This window comes from Melanotaenia boesemani, chromosome 9 (genome assembly GCF_017639745.1).
Source record: "Melanotaenia boesemani isolate fMelBoe1 chromosome 9, fMelBoe1.pri, whole genome shotgun sequence".
Taxonomy (NCBI): domain Eukaryota; kingdom Metazoa; phylum Chordata; class Actinopteri; order Atheriniformes; family Melanotaeniidae; genus Melanotaenia; species Melanotaenia boesemani.
In genome coordinates this window covers 37,463,571-37,489,634 of record NC_055690.1, presented here as the reverse complement: position 1 = coordinate 37,489,634, position 26,064 = coordinate 37,463,571, and the positions used below count along the sequence as shown (strand labels likewise).

Here is a 26,064-nt window from a genome sequence, read left to right as displayed (position 1 = left end):
AATAAACGCACCAGATCTGAATAGACTCTTTTCATTTTTTATTTAATGATTAATGTTGTTCAGCTTGGGCCAGTTTTTTTTTTTCTCTACCTGAAAACTATTTAAATGTCTTTTTGTTTTAATCGTGGTTTTTTTTTTTTTTATCGTGATTCATGTCTTTTTCTGAATCATGCAGCTCTAGCTAAATGTTTCTCTGATAAAGATGAAGATGGAGAAAACTGATTATTATTATTATTATAATGAAGATGATTATGCTGGTGATGATGGTGATGATGAAGGTGTGTTCCTGCAGACGGTGCTGAAGGAGGGAACTCTTCTGAAACAGACCAACTCGTTCCAGCGTTGGAAGAGACGATACTTCAAGCTGAGAGGACGGACGTTGTACTATGCCCAGACCTGCAAGGTGATTGGACAGGTGGAGGACAGGTGAAGAATAGCTGGAAGGGTGAACAGGTGGAGGATAAGTTGACAAATGGAGGACAGGTGAACAGGTGAAAAAGTATAGGTGGAGGAGAGGATATGTGGACAGGTCTGTTTAGAAGTCCTTGATTATTATTATTTTGATTGGTGTGCCTTGACGGACCAACCGTGATGCGTCCTCCTTTCTGTCCCCAGTCCATCATCTTTGATGAGGTGGACCTGACGGATGCCAGTGTGGCCGAGTCCAGCACCAAGAACGTCAACAACAGCTTCACGGTGAGTCCACAACTACAGCATCCCTCCGCCACTGAAAGTAGAAGAAGAAACAATTACAAATCAGCAGCTAATGCTAAGGCCGTGGACTCTCACATTAGCAGCTAACGCTAAGGCCGCCGACTCTCACATTAGCAGCCAACGCTAAGGCCGCCGACTCTCACATTAGCAGCTAACGCTAAGGCCGCCGACTCTCACATTAACAGCTAACACTAAGACCGCTGACTCCTACATTAACTAATGCTAAGACCGCTGACTCCCACATTAGCAGCTAACACTAAGACCGCTGACTCCCACATTAGCAGCTAACGCTAAGACCACTAGGCAGCTAATGTGACCAGTGACTCGGTACAACTGGCAACTTGTACTTGGTACGATTGACCAACTTGGTATGACAGGGAGACTCAGAGACTTGTACGTCCAGAGACTTGGTACTCTGTCTTAGATCTTAATGGTTCTGACTGGATGTAGATCGGATCTTGATCTAGATCAGGCCTCATCATGTGGGATCAGGCTAGATCATACTGGTGCAGAAATGGCCAGACTGGATCAGACCTGACAAGAGTGGATCAGTCCAGATCAGACTGGTTTAAAGTGAATCAGACCCGGTCAGACCGGAACAGATTGGATCAGCTCATATCAGACTACACTAGACTAGATCAGACCGGATCAGACCAGATCAGACTCAATCAGACTGGTTTAGGCAGGATCAATCCAGATCAGTCTTATTTAGTCTGGATCAGGCTGGATCATATCAGGTCTGACTGGATCAGCTGATCAGGTCTGAGACAAATGTTCTTCTGTGATGTAACTTCCTGTTAGCGAGGCTCAAGTCAGACTGAGTTCATGTGACAGAGTATTTATAGCAGACAGGATGTGTGGCTGTGTGTGTGTGCTTTGGGTTGTTGGAGTGACATCAGAAAGGAAGTAGGCGTTTGGGAGGGGCTAATGATAGTAGAGACAAAGAGTGAGATCTGAGCTGACATTAGACCAGGACTAGGACCAGAACGAGGTCTGAACTCTCCTGATTCAGGATTTCAAGGAGGATATAGATCACATCTGCTCGTTCAGTCACACGGTAAGACAGCTGATTGGCCAGTGTTGGCTGTGATGTCACAATCTGAGACAGCAGCTCAGTGGGATTCACATGTTGTGGGTATGATGACAGGAGCTCTGCAGCCCAGGATCAGGGATTAAATGGAGATCTGTGAACTATGGGTCTAGATTTGTGGATCTAGGACTATTGTTCAGATTTGTGGCGCTAGATCTGTGGTCCTGGATCCATGGTTCCACCACAATATGTAGTACTGTAGTACTATGGTTCTAGATTCGTGGATCTGGGCCTGTGGTTACATTACATTAAAGTCATTTACCAGACTTAGATCTGAGAGTGTCCCGCATGAGAGACGGCTCCCTTCCAACTGAGCTTTCCAGCCCACTGTGGATCTAGAGCTTTGGTTCCAGATCTGTGGTATTGGAGCTATGGTACTGGATTGGTGGTTGTAGATCTGTGGTTCTGGATCCAATTGAAGCTAAGTTTTTTTTATTTCTTTAGAAAGGGATATTTTTGCATGTCAACATTAGTACAAATGCATGCTAATTAGCATTAGCATCTGGTTGTCCCTTGGCAGGTAACAACACGCTACAACCAGTAAAAGGTAAACAGGTCCCAGTAAACACGGTGGGAGATGCGCGGGTTGGAGGCTGGACTGATTGTAGAAGAAATACTAACAGGACCTCACCACACAGGAATGAAGCAAACAAGAAGTACGAGACATGGAACCATAGCGAGCATGGTTCTAGAACAGGAATAAACCAGTCCGGTCCAGTAGCGGGCATCTGTCTAGCTGGGAGAACTGGTGTGGCTGGTAATAAACCAGTTAGTGAGACGGGCCTCTGTGGGGGAAATGTGCTGCTGCTGCTTGGTCAGGTCGTCGTTGGAAACGAGAATTTGTTCTGACCCAACTCACCTGGTCAAAGGTATAAACTCATGTCCAGCAAACCTTTGGACCAAGCGGCTGAGGTTTCACTCCCGTTCAGTCAGCTGATCACTGACAGCAGTGATGTCAGTGAAAACGGACCAATGAGAGTGTTTCTCTGAGTCCAGAGTTGTTTTGGGGACTCATGGTCCGTACCTGTCCTCCAGGTGATCACCCCCTGCAGGCGCCTCATCCTCTGTGCGGACAACAGGAAGGAGATGGAGGAGTGGATGGCCGCGCTGCGCAGCGTCCAGAACCGACAGAACTATGAGGTATGAACAGAACCCGTCCCACCAGTACGTGCCCGGTGAGTCCCAGTACCAGAGTACCAGACTCTGTCTGTCTCCCCAGTCCACCCAGTACAGCATGGACCACTTCAGTGGGATGCACAACTGGTACGCCTGCTCCCACGCCAGACCCACCTACTGCAACGTGTGCAGGGAGGCGCTGTCCGGGGTCACGTCACATGGCCTGTCCTGCGAAGGTACACACACACACACAGGAAGGTGAAGGCAACTCACACAAACACACACACACACATGCACGCGTACAGGAAGGTGGAGGTAACTCACACACACACACACACACGTGCTAGTGTACAGGAAGGTGGAGGTAACACACACACATACACACGTGCTAGTGTACAGGAAGGTGAAGGTAACTCACACACATGCACACACACGTGCTAGTGTACAGGAAGGTGAAGGTAACTCACACACATACACACATGCACGCGTACAGGGAGGTGAAGGTGACTCACACACACACACATGCACGCGTACAGGGAGGTGAAGGTGACTCACACACACACACACATGCACGCGTACAGGGAGGTGGAGGTAACACACACACATACACACACACGTTCTAGTGTACAGGAAGGTGAAGGTAACTCACACACATACACACACACGTGCTAGTGTACAGGAAGGTGAAGGTAACTCACACACATACACACATGCACGCGTACAGGGAGGTGAAGGTGACTCACACACATGCACGCGTACAGGGAGGTGAAGGTGACTCACACACACACACACATGCACGCGTACAGGAAGATGAAGGTAACTCACACACATACACACACACGTGCTAGTGTACAGGAAGGTGAAGGTAACTCACACACATACACACACACGCTTACAGGAAGGTGAAGGTAACTCACACACACACATGCACACGTACAGGGAGGTGGAGGTAACACACACACATACACACACGTGCTAGTGTACAGGAAGGTGAAGGTAACTCACACACACACATGCACGCGTACAGGAAGGTGGAGGTAACACACACACATACACACACACGTGCTAGTGTACAGGAAGGTGAAGGTAACTCACACACATACACACACGCTTACAGGAAGGTGAAGGTAACTCACACACACGCATGCACGCGTACAGGGAGGTGAAGGTGACTCACACACACACACACATGCACGCGTACAGGGAGGTGGAGGTAACTCACACACATACACACACACGTGCTAGTGTACAGGAAGCTGAAGTAAACTCACACACATACACACACACGCTTACAGGAAGGTGAAGGTAACTCACACACACACATGCACGCGTACAGGAAGGTGAAGGTGACTCACACACACACACACACATGCACGCGTACAGGGAGGTGGAGGTAACACACACACATACACACACACGTGCTAGTGTACAGGAAGGTGAAGGTAACTCACACACATACACACACACACGTGCTAGTGTACAGGAAGGTGAAGGTAACTCACACACATACACACACACGTGCTAGTGTACAGGAAGGTGGAGGTAACACACACACATACACACACACGTGCTAGTGTACAGGAAGGTGGATGTAACTCACACACATGCACACACACGTGCTAGTGTACAGGAAGGTGAAGGTAACTCACACACACACACGTGCTAGTGTACAGGAAGGTGGAGGTAACACACACACATACACACACACGTGCTAGTGTACAGGAAGGTGAAGGTAACTCACACACATGCACACACACGTGCTAGTGTACAGGAAGATGAAGGTAACACACACACATGCACACACACGTGCTACTGTACAGGAAGGTGAAGGTAACTCACACACATACACACACACGTGCTAGTGTACAGGAAGGTGGAGGTAACTCACACACATGCACACACACGTGCTAGTGTACAGGAAGGTGAAGGTAACTCACACACACACACGTGCTAGTGTACAGGAAGGTGAAGGTAACTCACACACATACACACACACGTGCTAGTGTACAGGAAGGTGGAGGTAACACACATACACACACACATGCTAGTGTACAGGAAGGTGAAGGTAACTCACACACATACACACACACGTGCTAGTGTACAGGAAGGTGGAGGTAACTCACACACATACACACACACGTGCTAGTGTACAGGAAGGTGAAGGTAACACACACACATACACACACACGTGCTAGTGTACAGGAAGGTGAAGGTAACACACACACATACACACACACAAGCTAGTGTACAGGAAGGTGAAGGTAACACACACACATGCACACACACGTGCTAGTGTACAGGAAGGTGGAGGTAACACACACACATGCACACACACGTGCTAGTGTACAGGAAGGTGGAGGTAACACACACACATGCACACACACGTGCTAGTGTACAGGAAGGTGAAGGTAACTCACACACATACACACACACGTGCTAGTGTACAGGAAGGTGGAGGTAACACACACACATGCACACACACGTGCTAGTGTACAGGAAGGTGGAGGTAACACACACACATACACACACATGTGCTAGTGTACAGGAAGGTGGAGGTAACACACACACATGCACACACACGTGCTAGTGTACAGGAAGGTGGAGGTAACACACACACATGCACACACACGTGCTAGTGTACAGGAAGGTGGAGGTAACACACACACATGCACACACACGTGCTAGTGTACAGGAAGGTGAAGGTAACTCACACACATGCACACACACGTGCTAGTGTACAGAAAGGTGGAGGTAACTAACACACATACACACACACGTGCTAGTGTACAGGAAGGTGGAGGTAACTCACACACATACACACACACGTGCTAGTGTACAGGAAGGTGGAGGTAACTCACACACATACACACACACGTGCTAGTGTACAGGAAGGTGAAGGTAACTCACACACATACACACACACATGCACGCGTACAGGAAGGTGAAGGTAACTCACACACACACACACACATGCACGCGTACAGGAAGGTGAAGGTAACTCACACACATACACACACATGCACGCGTACAGGGAGGTGGAGGTAACACACACACATACACACACGTGCTAGTGTACAGGAAGGTGAAGGTAACTCACACACACACACACACATGCACGCGTACAGGGAGGTGGAGGTAACACACACACATACACACACACGTGCTAGTGTACAGGAAGGTGAAGGTAACTCACACACATACACACACACATGCACGCGTACAGGAAGGTGAAGGTAACTCACACACACACACACACATGCACGCGTACAGGAAGGTGAAGGTAACTCACACACACACACACACACACGCACGCGTACAGGGAGGTGGAGGTAACACACACACATACACACACGTGCTAGTGTACAGGAAGGTGAAGGTAACTCACACACACACACACACATGCACGCGTACAGGGAGGTGGAGGTAACACACACACATACACACACACGTGCTAGTGTACAGGAAGATGAAGGTAACTCACACACACACACGCACGCGTACAGGAAGGTGGAGGTAACTCACACACATGCACGCGTACAGGAAGATGAAGGTAACTCACACACACACACACGCACGCGTACAGGAAGGTGGAGGTAACTCACACACATGCACACGTACAGGGAGGTGGAGGTAACTCACACACATGCACACGTACAGGGAGGTGGAGGTAACTCAGGACTCAGGGTTTTTTTAAACATGTCTGAAAGTAAAATGGAACATACGTGACGGCAGCAACATATGTGAACACGTGTTCTGGAGGTTTCTAGTTCTAGAAGTCTGATTGGTTGTGATGATCTAAATCTGAAGGCGGTGTGCATACTCGTTCCTGTGAGTTCGAAAAGACTAATTATTATAAAACAACCAAGATTTGTTTATGACTGAACCCGAAGTCGCTGCTCTTCATCACCCCATGACATCATCATCATCATCAGCAGCAGCGTGATGGGATTAAAACAGCACTTGCACCTGTGTTCATGGTGGTAATCTCCTGTAAAAGTTCATCCCAAAACATCATAAACAATGTCATGTTTTAAAATACATGAACACATTAGCGCTGCCGTGTCCTCCAGGTCCTCGTCATCAGTCCTGCTCTTCAGGAAGTAAAGGTGTTCTGGTTAACGGCGTCAGAGTTCGCAGCATCATGAAACACAGCAGCCAGCCCTGTGGAGGCGGGTATGGCAGAACCTTCCTTCTCCGAGTCGGTCTTGCCATCATGGTGTGGACCTGTCACTGATCCATCTGAACTTCTTATGGTTTTAATAAAGAAAGATTTTAGCCTAAAACCAGAGAAGGCTGGACATGTCTGCCTCGTATGAACTAACACACCACCAACCTTACAGAACACATCTGGAACTTCGATGTTAGAGTTCTAACCGGTACTGTAACTGCACCACCGTTGTTAGGGGGGTGGGACCGAGTTGTTGAACACATGCCTGTCTCTCTCTCTCTCTATGTGTGTGTGTGTGTGCTGTAGTGTGCAAGTTTAAGGCCCATAAGCGCTGTGCAGTCCGAGCCACAAACAACTGCAAGTGGACGACTCTGGCGTCCATCGGGAAGGACATCATTGAGGACGAGGACGGGGTGAGGAACAAAAACACAAATGAGTGAGATCCCCACCTTCACCTGCCCTCTGAACATGTGACCTCTGACCCAGTGACCTCTAACCCTGTGACCTCTGACCCTCTGACTCTGTAACCTCTGACCCTGTGACCTCTGACTCTGTGACCTCTGACCCTCTGACTCTGTGGCCTCTGACCCTGTGACCTCTGACTCTGTGACCTCTGACCCTGTGACCTCTAACCCTTTGACCTCTGACCCTGTGACCTCTGACCCTCTGACTATGTGACCTCTGACCCTGTGACCTCTGACTCTGTGACCTCTGACCCTGTGACCTCTGACCCTGTGACCTCTGACTCTGTGACCTCTGACCCTGTGGCCTCTGACCCTGTGACCTCTGACTCTGTAACCTCTGACCCTGTGACCTCTGACTCTGTGACCTCTGACCCTGTGGCCTCTGACCCTGTGACCTCTGACTCTGTGACCTCTGACCCTTTGACCTCTGACTCTGTGACCTCTGACTCTGTGACCTCTGACCCTGTGGCCTCTGACCCTGTGACCTCTGACCCTGTGACCTCTGACCTTGTGACCTCTGACCCTGTGACCTCTGACCCTTTGACCTCTGACTCTGTGACCTCTGACCTGTGACCTCTGACCCTGTGACCTCTGACCCTGTGACCTCTGACTCTGTGGCCTCTGACCCTGTGACCTCTGACTCTGTGACCTCTGACCCTGTGGCCTCTGACTCTGTGACCTCTAACCCTTTGACCTCTGACTCTGTGACCTCTGACCCTGTGACCTCTGACCTGTGATCTCTGACTCTGTGACCTCTGACCCTGTGGCCTCTGACCATGTGACCTCTGACCCTGTGACCTCTAACCCTTTGACCTCTGACTCTGTGACCTCTGACCCTGTGACCTCTGACTCTGTGACCTCTGACCCTTTGACCTCTAACTCTGTGACCTCTGACCCACCAGGTGTCGATGCCTCACCAGTGGCTGGAGGGGAACCTTCCGGTGTCGGCGAAGTGTCTCGTTTGTGACAAGACGTGCGGCAGCGTCCTCCGACTGCAGGACTGGAGGTGTCTGTGGTGTAAAGCCATGGTGAGACACACACACCTGTGGACCTGTGCTACCTGTGGACAGGTGTCCTGATTGTCCCTCTGTATGCAGGTCCACTCAGCCTGTAAGGACCAGCTGTCGTCCAAATGTCCCCTGGGTCAGTGTAAGGTGTCTGTCATCCCTCCGACGGCGCTGAACAGCATTGACTCTGACGGTGAGGAAGGTCCTCTTACTGGAACCGCCCCTCCAGAACAAGAACCTGCGACACCAGTTTTCAGTTCAAACCTGCAGCGTTAGTCCAGATTCTGCTTTTCTTTCATTTTTTTCTCCCCTAATTGTATTTGTACATCCTAAATAGGTAAATAGGAAACGATACATGTAGTTCCCCCTGTGTATTATTTAATCAATCACAGGACCCCAAACAGTCTCATTTTTTTATATGACCCCCTCAAGTTAAAAAATGCATCAGATCTTGAAGCCGTGCAGAAGCGTTGGGAGAAGATGGTGATTTCCGGTCTCATGTTTCTTCTTGTCCTGCTCATCGTCCTGGTTGAACACATTCCACAGATAGAAACACGAGACGCTTGAAAGTAATTGTCCAGAAGCTTTTCAGGACAGAACAAGACCAAGACGTCAGAAATATTAACATGTCTCCTAGAGAGTTTGCTGTTAGTAAAAGACAACCTGAGACTTAATCTGGGGCCAGATGTCCTGTTATTTACTGGAGTTAGTGCAGTCGTCATCTATGGCTTCCCAAATGTTTTACACACATGGACAAAACTGTTGGTTCCCTTCGGTTAATGAAAGAAAAACTCACAACAGTCACAGAAATAACTTGAATCTGACAAAAGTAATAATAAATAAAAAATTCTATGAAATTTAACCAATGAAAGTCAGACTTTGCTTTTTAACCATGTTTCAACAGAATTATTTAAAAAATAAACTCATGACCTGCGACTGAGACCAAGCTTTCTGACACTGGCAGCACATTTCTCTCTAGAATCCTTGATAGTCTTGAGATTTCATTGTACCTGCACAGATTCAAGACACCCTGTACCAGATGCAGCAAAGCAGCCCAGAACATAACAGAACCTCCTCCATGTTCCACAGTAGGGACGGTGTTCTTTTCTTCATATGCTTCATTTCTCCGTCTGGAAACATGGAGCTGATGTGTCTTGGTAAAAAGTTCCATCTTTGTCTCATCTGTCCATAGGACATTCTCCCAGAAGCTTTGTGGCTTGTCAGCATGTAGTTTGTCCTTTTTATGGTTTGTTTTTAACAATGGTTCCTCCTTGGTCATCTCCCATTAAGTCCACTTTGGCTCAAACAAGGACAGATGCTGCGATCTGACACTGATGTTCCTTCAGCTTGAAGTTCACCTTTAACCTCTTTAGAAGTTTTTCTGGGCTCTTTTGTTACCGTTCGTATTCTGTAAACACTGTTTCAGCAGTTTTTGCACATTCTGCACTTTTTCACTCATGCACTCATTCACTCATGCACCTTGTTTGACTACCACTGTCAATATATGTACATACTTGATCACCATAGATAGACTCTTGTTCGGTCCAACTCGGAGTGTGTTTTTGCGTCACAGCACAACTAGCTGAGTAGACATTACAATGAGTGTACAATAGTTTTTACCATTTTGTCTCCTTTATCTATCGTTGCCTTTATTTAATTTTAAATTAGTCTAGTTATGCTTAAGTACTAACCCCTAATGTCAAGTACTAACCTTTAATGTATGTATATGCTACTGGATGCTTGAATTTCCCTCGAGATCAATAAAGTATCTATCTATCTGTCTGTCTGTCTGTCTGTCTGTCTGTCTGTCTGTCTGTCTGTCTGTCTGTCTGTCTGTCTGTCTGTCTGTCTGTCTGTCTGTCTGTCTGTCTGTCCGTCCGTCGTCCGTCCATCCGTCTGTCTCTTTGATTTGTCATCAGTTTTCCTCCTGCGGCCACGTCCAGGGAGGTTGGCTACAGTCCCATGGATCTTACATTTCTGAATAATATGTGCAGCTGTAGCCACAGGAACATCAAGCTGCTTCTCTATGTTGGGCCACATTTTAGTCCACGTTTCCATGTTGGACCATGTTCCTTATGTTGGACCACATGTTAATCCACGTCTCCATGTTGGACCATGTTCCTTATGTTGGACCACATGTTAATCCACGTCACCATGTTGGACCATGTTCCTTATGTTGGGCCACATGTTAATCCACGTCTCCATGTTGGACCATGTTCCTTATGTTGGGCCACATGTTGGACCACATTTCTCATGTTGGACCACGTTTTTCATGTTGGGCCAAATGTTGGACCACGTCTCCATGTTGGACCATGTTTCTCGTGTTGGACCACGTTTTTCATGTTGGGCCAAATGTTGGACCACGTCTCCATGTTGGACCATGTTTCTCGTGTTGGGCCACATGTTGGACCACGTCTCCATGTTGGACCACGTTTCTCATGTTGGACCACATTTCTCATGTTGGACCACGTCTCCATGTTGGACCACATTTCTCATGTTGGACCACGTCTCCATGTTGGTCCATGTTTTTCATGTTGGACCACATTTCTCATGTTGGACCACGTTTCTCATGTTGGGCAACATGTTGGACCATGTCTCCATGTTGGACCATGTTTTTCATGTTGGACCACATTTCTCATGTTGGACCACATCTCCATGTTGGACCACGTTTCTCATGTTGGACCACGTCTCCATGTTGGACCACATTTCTCATGTTGGGCCACATGTTGGACCACGTCTCCATGTTGGACCATGTTTTTCATGTTGGACCACATTTCTCATGTTGGACCACGTTTCTCATGTTGGGCCACATGTTGGACCATGTCTCCATGTTGGACCATGTTTTTCATGTTGGACCACATTTCTCATGTTGGACCACATCTCCATGTTGGACCCCGTTTCTCATGTTGGACCACGTTTCTCATGTTGGACTACGTCTCCATGTTGGACCACATTTCTCATGTTGGGCCACATGTTGGACCACGTCTCCATGTTGGACCATGTTTTTCATGTTGGACCACATTTCTCATGTTGGACCACATCTCCATGTTGGACCACGTTTCTCATGTTGGACCACATTTCTCATGTTGGACCACGTTTTTCATGTTGGGCCAAATGTTGGACCACGTCTCCATGTTGGACCATGTTTCTCGTGTTGGACCATGTTTTTCATGTTGGGCCAAATGTTGGACCACGTCTCCATGTTGGACCATGTTTCTCGTGTTGGGCCACATGTTGGACCACGTCCCCATGTTGGACCACGTTTCTCATGTTGGGCCACATGTTGGACCACGTCTCCATGTTGGACCACATTTCTCATGTTGGACCACATTTCTCATGTTGGACCACGTCTCCATGTTGGACCACATTTCTCATGTTGGACCACGTCTCCATGTTGGTCCATGTTTTTCATGTTGGACCACATTTCTCATGTTGGACCACATTTCTCATGTTGGACCACGTTTCTCATGTTGGGCCACATGTTGGACCATGTCTCCATGTTGGACCATGTTTTTCATGTTGGACCACATTTCTCATGTTGGACCACATCTCCATGTTGGACCACGTTTCTCATGTTGGACCACGTTTCTCATGTTGGACCACGTCTCCATGTTGGACCACATTTCTCATGTTGGGCCACATGTTGGACCACGTCTCCATGTTGGACCATGTTTTTCATGTTGGACCACATTTCTCATGTTGGACCACGTTTCTCATGTTGGGCCACATGTTGGACCACGTCTCCATTTTGGACCATGTTTTTCATGTTGGACCACATTTCTCATGTTGGACCACATCTCCATGTTGGACCACGTTTCTCATGTTGGACCACGTTTCTCATGTTGGACCACGTCTCCATGTTGGACCACATTTCTCATGTTGGGCCACATGTTGGACCACGTCTCCATGTTGGACCATGTTTTTCATGTTGGACCACATTTCTCATGTTGGACCACGTTTCTCATGTTGGGCCACATGTTGGACCACGTCTCCATGTTGGACCATGTTTTTCATGTTGGACCACATTTCTCATGTTGGACCACATCTCCATGTTGGACCACGTTTCTCATGTTGGACCACGTTTCTCATGTTGGACTACGTCTCCATGTTGGACCACATTTCTCATGTTGGGCCACATGTTGGACCACGTCTCCATGTTGGACCATGTTTTTCATGTTGGACCACATTTCTCATGTTGGACCACATCTCCATGTTGGACCACGTTTCTCATGTTGGACCACGTTTCTCATGTTGGACTACGTCTCCATGTTGGACCACATTTCTCATGTTGGACCACGTTTTTCATGTTGGGCCAAATGTTGGACCACGTCTCCATGTTGGACCATGTTTCTCGTGTTGGACCACGTTTTTCATGTTGGGCCAAATGTTGGACCACGTCTCCATGTTGGACCATGTTTCTCGTGTCGGGCCACATGTTGGACCACGTCTCCATGTTGGACCACGTTTCTCATGTTGGGCCACATGTTGGACCACGTCTCCATGTTGGACCACGTTTCTCATGTTGGACCACATTTCTCATGTTGGACCACGTCTCCATGTTGGACCACATTTCTCATGTTGGACCACGTCTCCATGTTGGTCCATGTTTTTCATGTTGGACCACATTTCTCATGTTGGACCACATTTCTCATGTTGGACCACGTTTCTCATGTTGGGCCACATGTTGGACCACGTCTCCATGTTGGACCATGTTTTTCATGTTGGACCACATTTCTCATGTTGGACCACATCTCCATGTTGGACCACTTTTCTCATGTTGGACCACGTTTCTCATGTTGGACCACGTCTCCATGTTGGACCACATTTCTCATGTTGGGCCACATGTTGGACCACGTCTCCATGTTGGACCATGTTTTTCATGTTGGACCACATTTCTCATGTTGGACCACGTTTCTCATGTTGGGCCACATGTTGGACCACGTCTCCATGTTGGACCATGTTTTTCATGTTGGACCACATTTCTCATGTTGGACCACATCTCCATGTTGGACCACGTTTCTCATGTTGGACCACGTTTCTCATGTTGGACCACGTCTCCATGTTGGACCACATTTCTCATGTTGGGCCACATGTTGGACCACGTCTCCATGTTGGACCATGTTTTTCATGTTGGACCACATTTCTCATGTTGGACCACGTTTCTCATGTTGGGCCACATGTTGGACCACGTCTCCATGTTGGACCATGTTTTTCATGTTGGACCACATTTCTCATGTTGGACCACATCTCCATGTTGGACCACGTTTCTCATGTTGGACCACGTTTTTCATGTTGGACTACGTCTCCATGTTGGACCACATTACTCATGTTGGACCACGTTTTTCATGTTGGGCCAAATGTTGGACCACGTCTCCATGTTGGACCATGTTTCTCGTGTTGGACCATGTTTTTCATGTTGGGCCAAATGTTGGACCACGTCTCCATGTTGGACCATGTTTCTCGTGTTGGGCCACATGTTGGACCACGTCTCCATGTTGGACCACGTTTCTCATGTTGGGCCACATGTTGGACCACGTCTCCATGTTGGACCACATTTCTCATGTTGGACCACGTCTCCATGTTGGACCACATTTCTCATGTTGGACTACGTCTCCATGTTGGTCCATGTTTTTCATGTTGGACCACATTTCTCATGTTGGACCACGTTTCTCATGTTGGACCACGTTTCTCATGTTGGGCCACATGTTGGACCATGTCTCCATGTTGGACCATGTTTTTCATGTTGGACCACATTTCTCATGTTGGACCACGTCTCCATGTTGGACCACATTTCTCATGTTGGGCCACATGTTGGACCACGTCTCCATGTTGGACCATGTTTTTCATGTTGGACCACATTTCTCATGTTGGACCACATTTCTCATGTTGGACCACATTTCTCATGTTGGGCCACATGTTGGACCACGTCTCCATGTTGGACCATGTTTTTCATGTTGGACCACATTTCTCATGTTGGACCACATCTCCATGTTGGACCACGTTTCTCATGTTGGACCACGTTTCTCATGTTGGACCACGTCTCCATGTTGGACCACATTTCTCATGTTGGGCCACATGTTGGACCACGTCTCCATGTTGGACCATGTTTTTCATGTTGAACCACATTTCTCATGTTGGACCACGTTTCTCATGTTGGGCCACATGTTGGATCACGTCTCCATGTTGGACCATGTTTTTCATGTTGGACCACATTTCTCATGTTGGACCACATCTCCATGTTGGACCACGTTTCTCATGTTGGACCACGTTTCTCATGTTGGACTACGTCTCCATGTTGGACCACATTTCTCATGTTGGGCCACATGTTGGACCACGTCTCCATGTTGGACCATGTTTTTCATGTTGGACCACATTTCTCATGTTGGACCACATCTCCATGTTGGACCACGTTTCTCATGTTGGACCACGTTTCTCATGTTGGACTACGTCTCCATGTTGGACCACATTTCTCATGTTGGATCACGTTTTTCATGTTGGGCCAAATGTTGGACCACGTCTCCATGTTGGACCATGTTTCTCGTGTTGGACCACGTTTTTCATGTTGGGCCAAATGTTGGACCACGTCTCCATGTTGGACCATGTTTCTCGTGTTGGGCCACATGTTGGACCACGTCTCCATGTTGGACCACGTTTCTCATGTTGGGCCACATGTTGGACCACGTCTCCATGTTGGACCACATTTCTCATGTTGGACCACATTTCTCATGTTGGACCACGTCTCCATGTTGGACCACATTTCTCATGTTGGACCACGTCTCCATGTTGGTCCATGTTTTTCATGTTGGACCACATTTCTCATGTTGGACCACATCTCCATGTTGGACCACGTTTCTCATGTTTGACCACGTTTCTCATGTTGGACCACGTCTCCATGTTGGACCACATTTCTCATGTTGGGCCACATGTTGGACCACGTCTCCATGTTGGACCACGTTTCTTATGTTGGACTACGTCTCCATGTTGGACCACATTTCTCATGTTGGACCACGTTTTTCATGTTGGGCCAAATGTTGGACCACGTCTCCATGTTGGACCATGTTTTTCATGTTGGACCACATTTCTCATGTTGGACCACGTTTCTCATGTTGGGCCACATGTTGGACCACGTCTCCATGTTGGACCATGTTTTTCATGTTGGACCACATTTCTCATGTTGGACCACATCTCCATGTTGGACCACGTTTCTCATGTTGGACCACGTTTCTCATGTTGGACTACGTCTCCATGTTGGACCACATTTCTCATGTTGGGCCACATGTTGGACCACGTCTCCATGTTGGACCATGTTTTTCATGTTGGACCACATTTCTCATGTTGGACCACATCTCCATGTTGGACCACGTTTCTCATGTTGGACCACGTTTCTCATGTTGGACTACGTCTCCATGTTGGACCACATTTCTCATGTTGGATCACGTTTTTCATGTTGGGCCAAATGTTGGACCACGTCTCCATGTTGGACCATGTTTCTCGTGTTGGACCACGTTTTTCATGTTGGGCCAAATGTTGGACCACGTCTCCATGTTGGACCATGTTTCTCGTGTTGGGCCACACGTTGGACCACGTCTCCATGTTGGACCACGTTTCTCATGTTGGGCCACATGTTGGACCACGTCTCCATGTTGGACCACATTTCTCATGTTGGACCACATTTCTCATGTTGGACCACGTCTCCATGTTGGACCACATTTCTCATGTTGGACCACGTCTCCATGTTGGTCCATGTTTTTCATGTTGGACCACATTTCTCATGTTGGACCACGTTTCTCATGTTGGGCCACATGTTGGACCACGTCTCCATGTTGGACCATGTTTTTCATGTTGGACCACATTTCTCATGTTGGACCACATCTCCATGTTGGACCACGTTTCTCATGTTTGACCACGTTTCTCATGTTGGACCACGTCTCCATGTTGGACCACATTTCTCATGTTGGGCCACATGTTGGACCACGTCTCCATGTTGGACCACGTTTCTTATGTTGGACTACGTCTCCATGTTGGACCACATTTCTCATGTTGGACCACGTTTTTCATGTTGGGCCAAATGTTGGACCACGTCTCCATGTTGGACCATGTTTCTCGTGTTGGACCACGTTTTTCATGTTGGGCCAAATGTTGGACCACGTCTCCATGTTGGACCATGTTTCTCTTGTTGGGCCACATGTTGGACCACGTCTCCATGTTGGACCACGTTTCTCATGTTGGGCCACATGTTGGACCACGTCTCCATGTTGGACCACATTTCTCATGTTGGACCACATTTCTCATGTTGGACCACGTCTCCATGTTGGACCACATTTCTCATGTTGGACCACGTCTCCATGTTGGTCCATGTTTTTCATGTTGGACCACATTTCTCATGTTGGACCACATTTCTCATGTTGGACCACGTTTCTCATGTTGGGCCACATGTTGGACCACGTCTCCATGTTGGACCATGTTTTTCATGTTGGACCACATTTCTCATGTTGGACCACATCTCCATGTTGGACCACGTTTCTCATGTTGGACCACGTTTCTCATGTTGGACCACGTCTCCATGTTGGACCACATTTCTCATGTTGGGCCACATGTTGGACCACGTCTCCATGTTGGACCATGTTTTTCATGTTGGACCACATTTCTCATGTTGGACCACGTTTCTCATGTTGGGCCACGTGTTGGACCACGTCTCCATGTTGGACCATGTTTTTCATGTTGGACCACATTTCTCATGTTGGACCACATCTCCATGTTGGACCACGTTTCTCATGTTGGACCACGTCTCCATGTTGGACCACGTTTCTCATGTTGGGCCACGTGTTGGACCACGTCTCCATGTTGGACCATGTTTTTCATGTTGGACCACGTTTCTCATGTTGGACCACGTCTCCATGTTGGACCACATTTCTCATGTTGGGCCACATGTTGGACCACGTCTCCATGTTGGACCATGTTTTTCATGTTGGACCACATTTCTCATGTTGGACCACGTTTCTCATGTTGGGCCACATGTTGGACCACGTCTCCATGTTGGACCATGTTTTTCATGTTGGACCACATTTCTCATGTTGGACCACATCTCCATGTTGGACCACGTTTCTCATGTTGGACCACGTTTCTCATGTTGGACTACGTCTCCATGTTGGACCACATTTCTCATGTTGGGCCACATGTTGGACCACGTCTCCATGTTGGACCATGTTTTTCATGTTGGACCACATTTCTCATGTTGGACCACATCTCCATGTTGGACCACGTTTCTCATGTTGGACCACGTTTCTCATGTTGGACTACGTCTCCATGTTGGACCACATTTCTCATGTTGGACCACGTTTTTCATGTTGGGCCAAATGTTGGACCACGTCTCCATGTTGGACCATGTTTCTCGTGTTGGACCACGTTTTTCATGTTGGGCCAAATGTTGGACCACGTCTCCATGTTGGACCATGTTTCTCGTGTCGGGCCACATGTTGGACCACGTCTCCATGTTGGACCACGTTTCTCATGTTGGGCCACATGTTGGACCACGTCTCCATGTTGGACCACGTTTCTCATGTTGGACCACATTTCTCATGTTGGACCACGTCTCCATGTTGGACCACATTTCTCATGTTGGACCACGTCTCCATGTTGGTCCATGTTTTTCATGTTGGACCACATTTCTCATGTTGGACCACATTTCTCATGTTGGACCACGTTTCTCATGTTGGGCCACATGTTGGACCACGTCTCCATGTTGGACCATGTTTTTCATGTTGGACCACATTTCTCATGTTGGACCACATCTCCATGTTGGACCACGTTTCTCATGTTGGACCACGTTTCTCATGTTGGACCACGTCTCCATGTTGGACCACATTTCTCATGTTGGGCCACATGTTGGACCACGTCTCCATGTTGGACCATGTTTTTCATGTTGGACCACATTTCTCATGTTGGACCACGTTTCTCATGTTGGGCCACATGTTGGACCACGTCTCCATGTTGGACCATGTTTTTCATGTTGGACCACATTTCTCATGTTGGACCACATCTCCATGTTGGACCACGTTTCTCATGTTGGACCACGTTTCTCATGTTGGACCACGTCTCCATGTTGGACCACATTTCTCATGTTGGGCCACATGTTGGACCACGTCTCCATGTTGGACCATGTTTTTCATGTTGGACCACATTTCTCATGTTGGACCACGTTTCTCATGTTGGGCCACATGTTGGACCACGTCTCCATGTTGGACCATGTTTTTCATGTTGGACCACATTTCTCATGTTGGACCACATCTCCATGTTGGACCACGTTTCTCATGTTGGACCACGTTTTTCATGTTGGACTACGTCTCCATGTTGGACCACATTACTCATGTTGGACCACGTTTTTCATGTTGGGCCAAATGTTGGACCACGTCTCCATGTTGGACCATGTTTCTCGTGTTGGACCATGTTTTTCATGTTGGGCCAAATGTTGGACCACGTCTCCATGTTGGACCATGTTTCTCGTGTTGGGCCACATGTTGGACCACGTCTCCATGTTGGACCACGTTTCTCATGTTGGGCCACATGTTGGACCACGTCTCCATGTTGGACCACATTTCTCATGTTGGACCACGTCTCCATGTTGGACCACATTTCTCATGTTGGACTACGTCTCCATGTTGGTCCATGTTTTTCATGTTGGACCACATTTCTCATGTTGGACCACGTTTCTCATGTTGGACCACGTTTCTCATGTTGGGCCACATGTTGGACCATGTCTCCATGTTGGACCATGTTTTTCATGTTGGACCACATTTCTCATGTTGGACCACGTCTCCATGTTGGACCACATTTCTCATGTTGGGCCACATGTTGGACCACGTCTCCATGTTGGACCATGTTTTTCATGTTGGACCACATTTCTCATGTTGGACCACATTTCTCATGTTGGACCACATTTCTCATGTTGGGCCACATGTTGGACCACGTCTCCATGTTGGACCATGTTTTTCATGTTGGACCAAATTTCTCATGTTGGACCACATCTCCATGTTGGACCACGTTTCTCATGTTGGACCACGTTTCTCATGTTGGACCACGTCTCCATGTTGGACCACATTTCTCATGTTGGGCCACATGTTGGACCACGTCTCCATGTTGGACCATGTTTTTCATGTTGAACCACATTTCTCATGTTGGACCACGTTTCTCATGTTGGGCCACATGTTGGATCACGTCTCCATGTTGGACCATGTTTTTCATGTTGGACCACATTTCTCATGTTGGACCACATCTCCATGTTGGACCACGTTTCTCATGTTGGACCACGTTTCTCATGTTGGACTACGTCTCCATGTTGGACCACATTTCTCATGTTGGGCCACATGTTGGACCACGTCTCCATGTTGGACCATGTTTTTCATGTTGGACCACATTTCTCATGTTGGACCACATCTCCATGTTGGACCACGTTTCTCATGTTGGACCACGTTTCTCATGTTGGACTACGTCTCCATGTTGGACCACATTTCTCATGTTGGATCACGTTTTTCATGTTGGGCCAAATGTTGGACCACGTCTCCATGTTGGACCATGTTTCTCGTGTTGGACCACGTTTTTCATGTTGGGCCAAATGTTGGACCACGTCTCCATGTTGGACCATGTTTCTCGTGTTGGGCCACATGTTGGACCACGTCTCCATGTTGGACCACGTTTCTCATGTTGGGCCACATGTTGGACCACGTCTCCATGTTGGACCACATTTCTCATGTTGGACCACATTTCTCATGTTGGACCACGTCTCCATGTTGGACCACATTTCTCATGTTGGACCACGTCTCCATGTTGGTCCATGTTTTTCATGTTGGACCACATTTCTCATGTTGGACCACATCTCCATGTTGGACCACGTTTCTCATGTTTGACCACGTTTCTCATGTTGGACCACGTCTCCATGTTGGACCACATTTCTCATGTTGGGCCACATGTTGGACCACGTCTCCATGTTGGACCACGTTTCTTATGTTGGACTACGTCTCCATGTTGGACCACATTTCTCATGTTGGACCACGTTTTTCATGTTGGGCCAAATGTTGGACCACGTCTCCATGTTGGACCATGTTTTTCATGTTGGACCACATTTCTCATGTTGGACCACGTTTCTCATGTTGGGCCACATGTTGGACCACGTCTCCATGTTGGACCATGTTTTTCATGTTGGACCACATTTCTCATGTTGGACCACATCTCCATGTTGGACCACGTTTCTCATGTTGGACCACGTTTCTCATGTTGGACTACGTCTCCATGTTGGACCACATTTCTCATGTTGGGCCACATGTTGGACCACGTCTCCATGTTGGACCATGTTTTTCATGTTGGACCACATTTCTCATGTTGGACCACATCTCCATGTTGGACCACGTTTCTCATGTTGGACCACGTTTCTCATGTTGGACTACGTCTCCATGTTGGACCACATTTCTCATGTTGGATCACGTTTTTCATGTTGGGCCAAATGTTGGACCACGTCTCCATGTTGGACCATGTTTCTCGTGTTGGACCACGTTTTTCATGTTGGGCCAAATGTTGGACCACGTCTCCATGTTGGACCATGTTTCTCGTGTTGGGCCACACGTTGGACCACGTCTCCATGTTGGACCACGTTTCTCATGTTGGGCCACATGTTGGACCACGTCTCCATGTTGGACCACATTTCTCATGTTGGACCACATTTCTCATGTTGGACCACGTCTCCATGTTGGACCACATTTCTCATGTTGGACCACGTCTCCATGTTGGTCCATGTTTTTCATGTTGGACCACATTTCTCATGTTGGACCACGTTTCTCATGTTGGGCCACATGTTGGACCACGTCTCCATGTTGGACCATGTTTTTCATGTTGGACCACATTTCTCATGTTGGACCACATCTCCATGTTGGACCACGTTTCTCATGTTTGACCACGTTTCTCATGTTGGACCACGTCTCCATGTTGGACCACATTTCTCATGTTGGGCCACATGTTGGACCACGTCTCCATGTTGGACCACGTTTCTTATGTTGGACTACGTCTCCATGTTGGACCACATTTCTCATGTTGGACCACGTTTTTCATGTTGGGCCAAATGTTGGACCACGTCTCCATGTTGGACCATGTTTCTCGTGTTGGACCACGTTTTTCATGTTGGGCCAAATGTTGGACCACGTCTCCATGTTGGACCATGTTTCTCGTGTTGGGCCACATGTTGGACCACGTCTCCATGTTGGACCACGTTTCTCATGTTGGGCCACATGTTGGACCACGTCTCCATGTTGGACCACATTTCTCATGTTGGACCACATTTCTCATGTTGGACCACGTCTCCATGTTGGACCACATTTCTCATGTTGGACCACGTCTCCATGTTGGTCCATGTTTTTCATGTTGGACCACATTTCTCATGTTGGACCACATTTCTCATGTTGGACCACGTTTCTCATGTTGGGCCACATGTTGGACCACGTCTCCATGTTGGACCATGTTTTTCATGTTGGACCACATTTCTCATGTTGGACCACATCTCCATGTTGGACCACGTTTCTCATGTTGGACCACGTTTCTCATGTTGGACCACGTCTCCATGTTGGACCACATTTCTCATGTTGGGCCACATGTTGGACCACGTCTCCATGTTGGACCATGTTTTTCATGTTGGACCACATTTCTCATGTTGGACCACGTTTCTCATGTTGGGCCACGTGTTGGACCACGTCTCCATGTTGGACCATGTTTTTCATGTTGGACCACATTTCTCATGTTGGACCACATCTCCATGTTGGACCACGTTTCTCATGTTGGACCACGTCTCCATGTTGGACCACATTTCTCATGTTGGGCCACATGTTGGACCACGTCTCCATGTTGGACCATGTTTTTCATGTTGGACCACATTTCTCATGTTTGACCACGTTTCTCATGTTGGGCCACATGTTGGACCACGTCTCCATGTTGGACCATGTTTTTCATGTTGGACCACATTTCTCATGTTGGACCACATCTCCATGTTGGACCACTTTTCTCATGTTGGACCACGTTTCTCATGTTGGACCACGTCTCCATGTTGGACCACGTTTCTCATGTTGGACCACGTCTCCATGTTGGACCACATTTCTCATGTTGGGCCACATGTTGGACCACGTCTCCATGTTGGACCATGTTTTTCATGTTGGACCACGTTTCTCATGTTGGGCCACATGTTGGACCACATTTCTCATGTTGGGCCACATGTTGGACCACGTCTCCATGTTGGACCATGTTTTTCATATTGGACCACGTTTCTCATGTTGGGCCACATGTTGGACCACGTCTCCATGTTGGACCATGTTTTTCATGTTGGACCACATTTCTCATGTTGGACCACATCTCCATGTTGGACCACTTTTCTCATGTTGGACCACGTTTCTCATGTTGGACTACGTCTCCATGTTGGACCACATTTCTCATGTTGGGCCACATGTTGGACCACGTCTCCATGTTGGACCATGTTTTTCATGTTGGACCACATTTCTCATGTTGGACCACGTTTCTCATGTTGGGCCACATGTTGGACCACGTCTCCATGTTGGACCATGTTTCTCATGTTGGACACGGTTCATTACAGTCAGTGAATGTACAACTTCATTTCCGAGAAGGGCCGCAGCTCCTGGTTTTGGATCAGCGGACAGATCCGGTCCGAATCAGATCAGAACTGGTTTTCCTTGCAGCTGGAGCGTGTGCTGAGTCTGGTCTGGGCTGCTTGTGTCTTCAGGTTTCTGGAAGGCGTCCTGTCCTCCGTCCTGCACTAGTCCTCTGCTGGTCTTCGTTAACTCTAAAAGTGGAGACAACCAGGGGGTCAAGTTCCTGCGGCGCTTCAAGCAGCTGCTGAACCCGGCACAGGTGTTCGACCTGATGAATGGAGGGCCTCACCTGGGGTGAGTTCAATTCAGCTTTATTTATACAGCGCCAGTTCAAAACAGTTATCTCAGGACTTTACACCTAACCACTTCAAGCCGATTTATAATAAATAAAAGCCTAGCTAAGCTTACCTGTTTGAAACGTCACACCTGTCTTTCTGCAGCCTGCGGCTGTTCCAGAAGTTTGACACGTTCAGGATCCTGGTTTGTGGAGGAGATGGCAGCGTCGGCTGGGTTCTGTCTGAGATAGACACTCTGAGTCTGCACAAACAGGTACCAAGCGCTCTGGTTATACACGCTGGACCGATCCGCTTTAGAATGATCCACGTGGACCGATCCGCGTTAGAATGATCCACGCTGGACCGATCCACGTTAGAATGATCCACGTGGACCGATCCGCGTTGGAATGATCCACGCTGGACCGATCCACGTTGGAATGATCCACGCTGGACCGATCCACGTTAGAATGATCCACGCTGGACCGATCCACGTTAGAATGATCCACGTGGACCGATCCGCGTTAGAATGATCCACGCTGGACCGATCCACGTTGGAATGATCCACGCTGGACCGATCCACGTTGGAATGATCCACGCTGGACCGATCCACGTTAGAATGATCCACCGTGGACCGATCCACATTAGAACGATCCACGATGGACTGATCCCCGATAGAAAGATTCACATTAGACCGATCCAGGACCAGAGTCCGGTTCATTCCGGTTCATACCACTGTATTTCTAGTGAGACAATTTACAAAGTGTTGTGTAGGAAACCTGATCTGCGTCTTGAAGAAGACAGGTGTGACTCACCTCTGTCTCTGTCTTAGTGTCAGCTGGGTGTCCTCCCTCTGGGGACGGGGAATGATCTGGCCCGGGTTCTGGGATGGGGTTCAGCCTGCGACGATGACACTCAACTTCCTCAGATCCTGGAAAAACTGGAGAGAGCCAGCACCAAGATGCTGGACAGGTAAGGTGATGTCAGACAGGCGAGACCACGTCAGTCAGACAGGCGAGACCATGTCAGACAGACAAGACCACGCCAGACAGGCGAAACCACGCCAGACAGGCGGGACCATGCCAGACAGGCGGGACCATGCCAGACAGACAAGACCTCGCCAGACAGGCGAAACCACGCCAGACAGGCGAAACTACGCCAGACAGACAAGACCACGCCAGACAGGCGAAACCACGCCAGACAGGCGAAACCACGCCAGACAGGCGAGACCACGCCAGACAGGCGAGACCACGCCAGAGAGACGAGACCACGCCAGACAGGTGAGACCATGCCAGACAGACAAGACCTCGCCAGACAGGCGAAACCACGCCAGACAGGCGAAACTACGCCAGACAGACAAGACCACGCCAGACAGGCGAAACCACGCCAGACAGACAAGACCACGCCAGACAGACAAGACCACGCCAGACAGGCGAAACCACGCCAGACAGGCGAGACCACGCCAGACAGGCGAGACCACGCCAGACAGACAAGACCATGCCAGACAGGTGAGACCATGCCAGACAGGCGAAACCAAGACCACGCCAAACAGGCGAGACCACGTCAGACAGGCGAGACCACCTCATACAGACAAGACCACGTCAGACAAGCGAGACCACGTCAGACAGGCGAGACCACGTCAGACAGACGAGACCACGTTAGACAGACAAGACCACGTCAGACAGGCGAGGCCACGTCAGACAGACAAGACCACGCCAGACAGGCAGGACCACACCAGACAGGCGAAACCATGTCAGACAGGCGAAACCAAGACCACGCCAGACAGGCGAGACCACGCCAGACAGGCGAAACCAAGACCATGCCAGACAAGCGAAACCACGCCAGACAGGCGAAACCATGTCAGACAGGCGAAACCAAGACCACGCCAGACAGGCGAGACCACGCCAGACAGGCGAAACCAAGACCACGCCAGACAGGCGAGACCACGCCAGACAGGCGAAACCAAGACCATGCCAGACAAGCGAAACCTTGCCAGACAGGCGAGACCACGCCAGACAGACGAGACCACGTCAGACAGGCGAGACCACGTCAGACAGACGAGACCACGTCAGACAGGCGAGACCACGCCAGACAGACAAGACCATGCCAGACAGGCGAAACCACGCCAGACAGGCGAAACCACGCCAGACAGACAAGACCATGCCAGACAAGACTATGCCAGACAGGCGAAACCACGCCAGACAAGCGAGACCACGTCAGACAGACAAGACCACGTCAGACAGGCGAGACCATGTCAGACAAGCGAGACCACGTCAGACAGGCGAGACTACACAAGACGGACAGGCGAAACCAAGACCACACCAGACAGGCAAAACCACGCCAGACAGGCGAAACCACGCCAGACAGACAAGACCATGCCAGACAAGACCATGCCAGACAGGCGAAACCACGCCAGACAAGCGAGACCACGTCAGACAGACAAGACCACGTCAGACAGGCGAGACCATGTCAGACAAGCGAGACCACGTCAGACAGGCGAGACTACACAAGACGGACAGGCGAAACCAAGACCACGCCAGACAGGCGAGACCACACCAGACAGGCAAAACCACGCCAGACAGGCGAAACCAAGA

At 48.7% G+C, this 26,064-nt stretch overlaps 1 protein-coding gene across 3 annotated transcripts in view; it reads left to right on the top strand.

Moving 5' to 3' along the window:
• The window catches only part of LOC121645639 (diacylglycerol kinase delta-like), a 55,235-nt gene that overhangs the window by 13,478 nt on the left and 15,693 nt on the right, over window positions 1-26,064 (top strand). For 2 of the 3 annotated variants that reach the window (XR_006011467.1, XM_041994220.1), the window contains exons 2-11: window positions 293-403; window positions 616-696; window positions 2,840-2,944; window positions 3,024-3,156; window positions 7,395-7,501; window positions 8,455-8,580; window positions 8,650-8,752; window positions 23,330-23,492; window positions 23,639-23,747; window positions 24,303-24,442. Coding sequence is in view for 2 of the 3 variants with exons in the window: in XM_041994220.1 (XP_041850154.1) it covers window positions 293-403; window positions 616-696; window positions 2,840-2,944; window positions 3,024-3,156; window positions 7,395-7,501; window positions 8,455-8,580; window positions 8,650-8,752; window positions 23,330-23,492; window positions 23,639-23,747; window positions 24,303-24,442 (1,178 nt within the window). In the remaining variant the exon portion in view is untranslated. Of the gene's footprint in view, window positions 1-292; window positions 404-615; window positions 697-1,648; window positions 1,772-2,839; window positions 2,945-3,023; window positions 3,157-7,394; window positions 7,502-8,454; window positions 8,581-8,649; window positions 8,753-23,329; window positions 23,493-23,638; window positions 23,748-24,302; window positions 24,443-26,064 lie in introns of those variants that run through there. The other variant, XM_041994221.1, reaches the window with a different exon arrangement.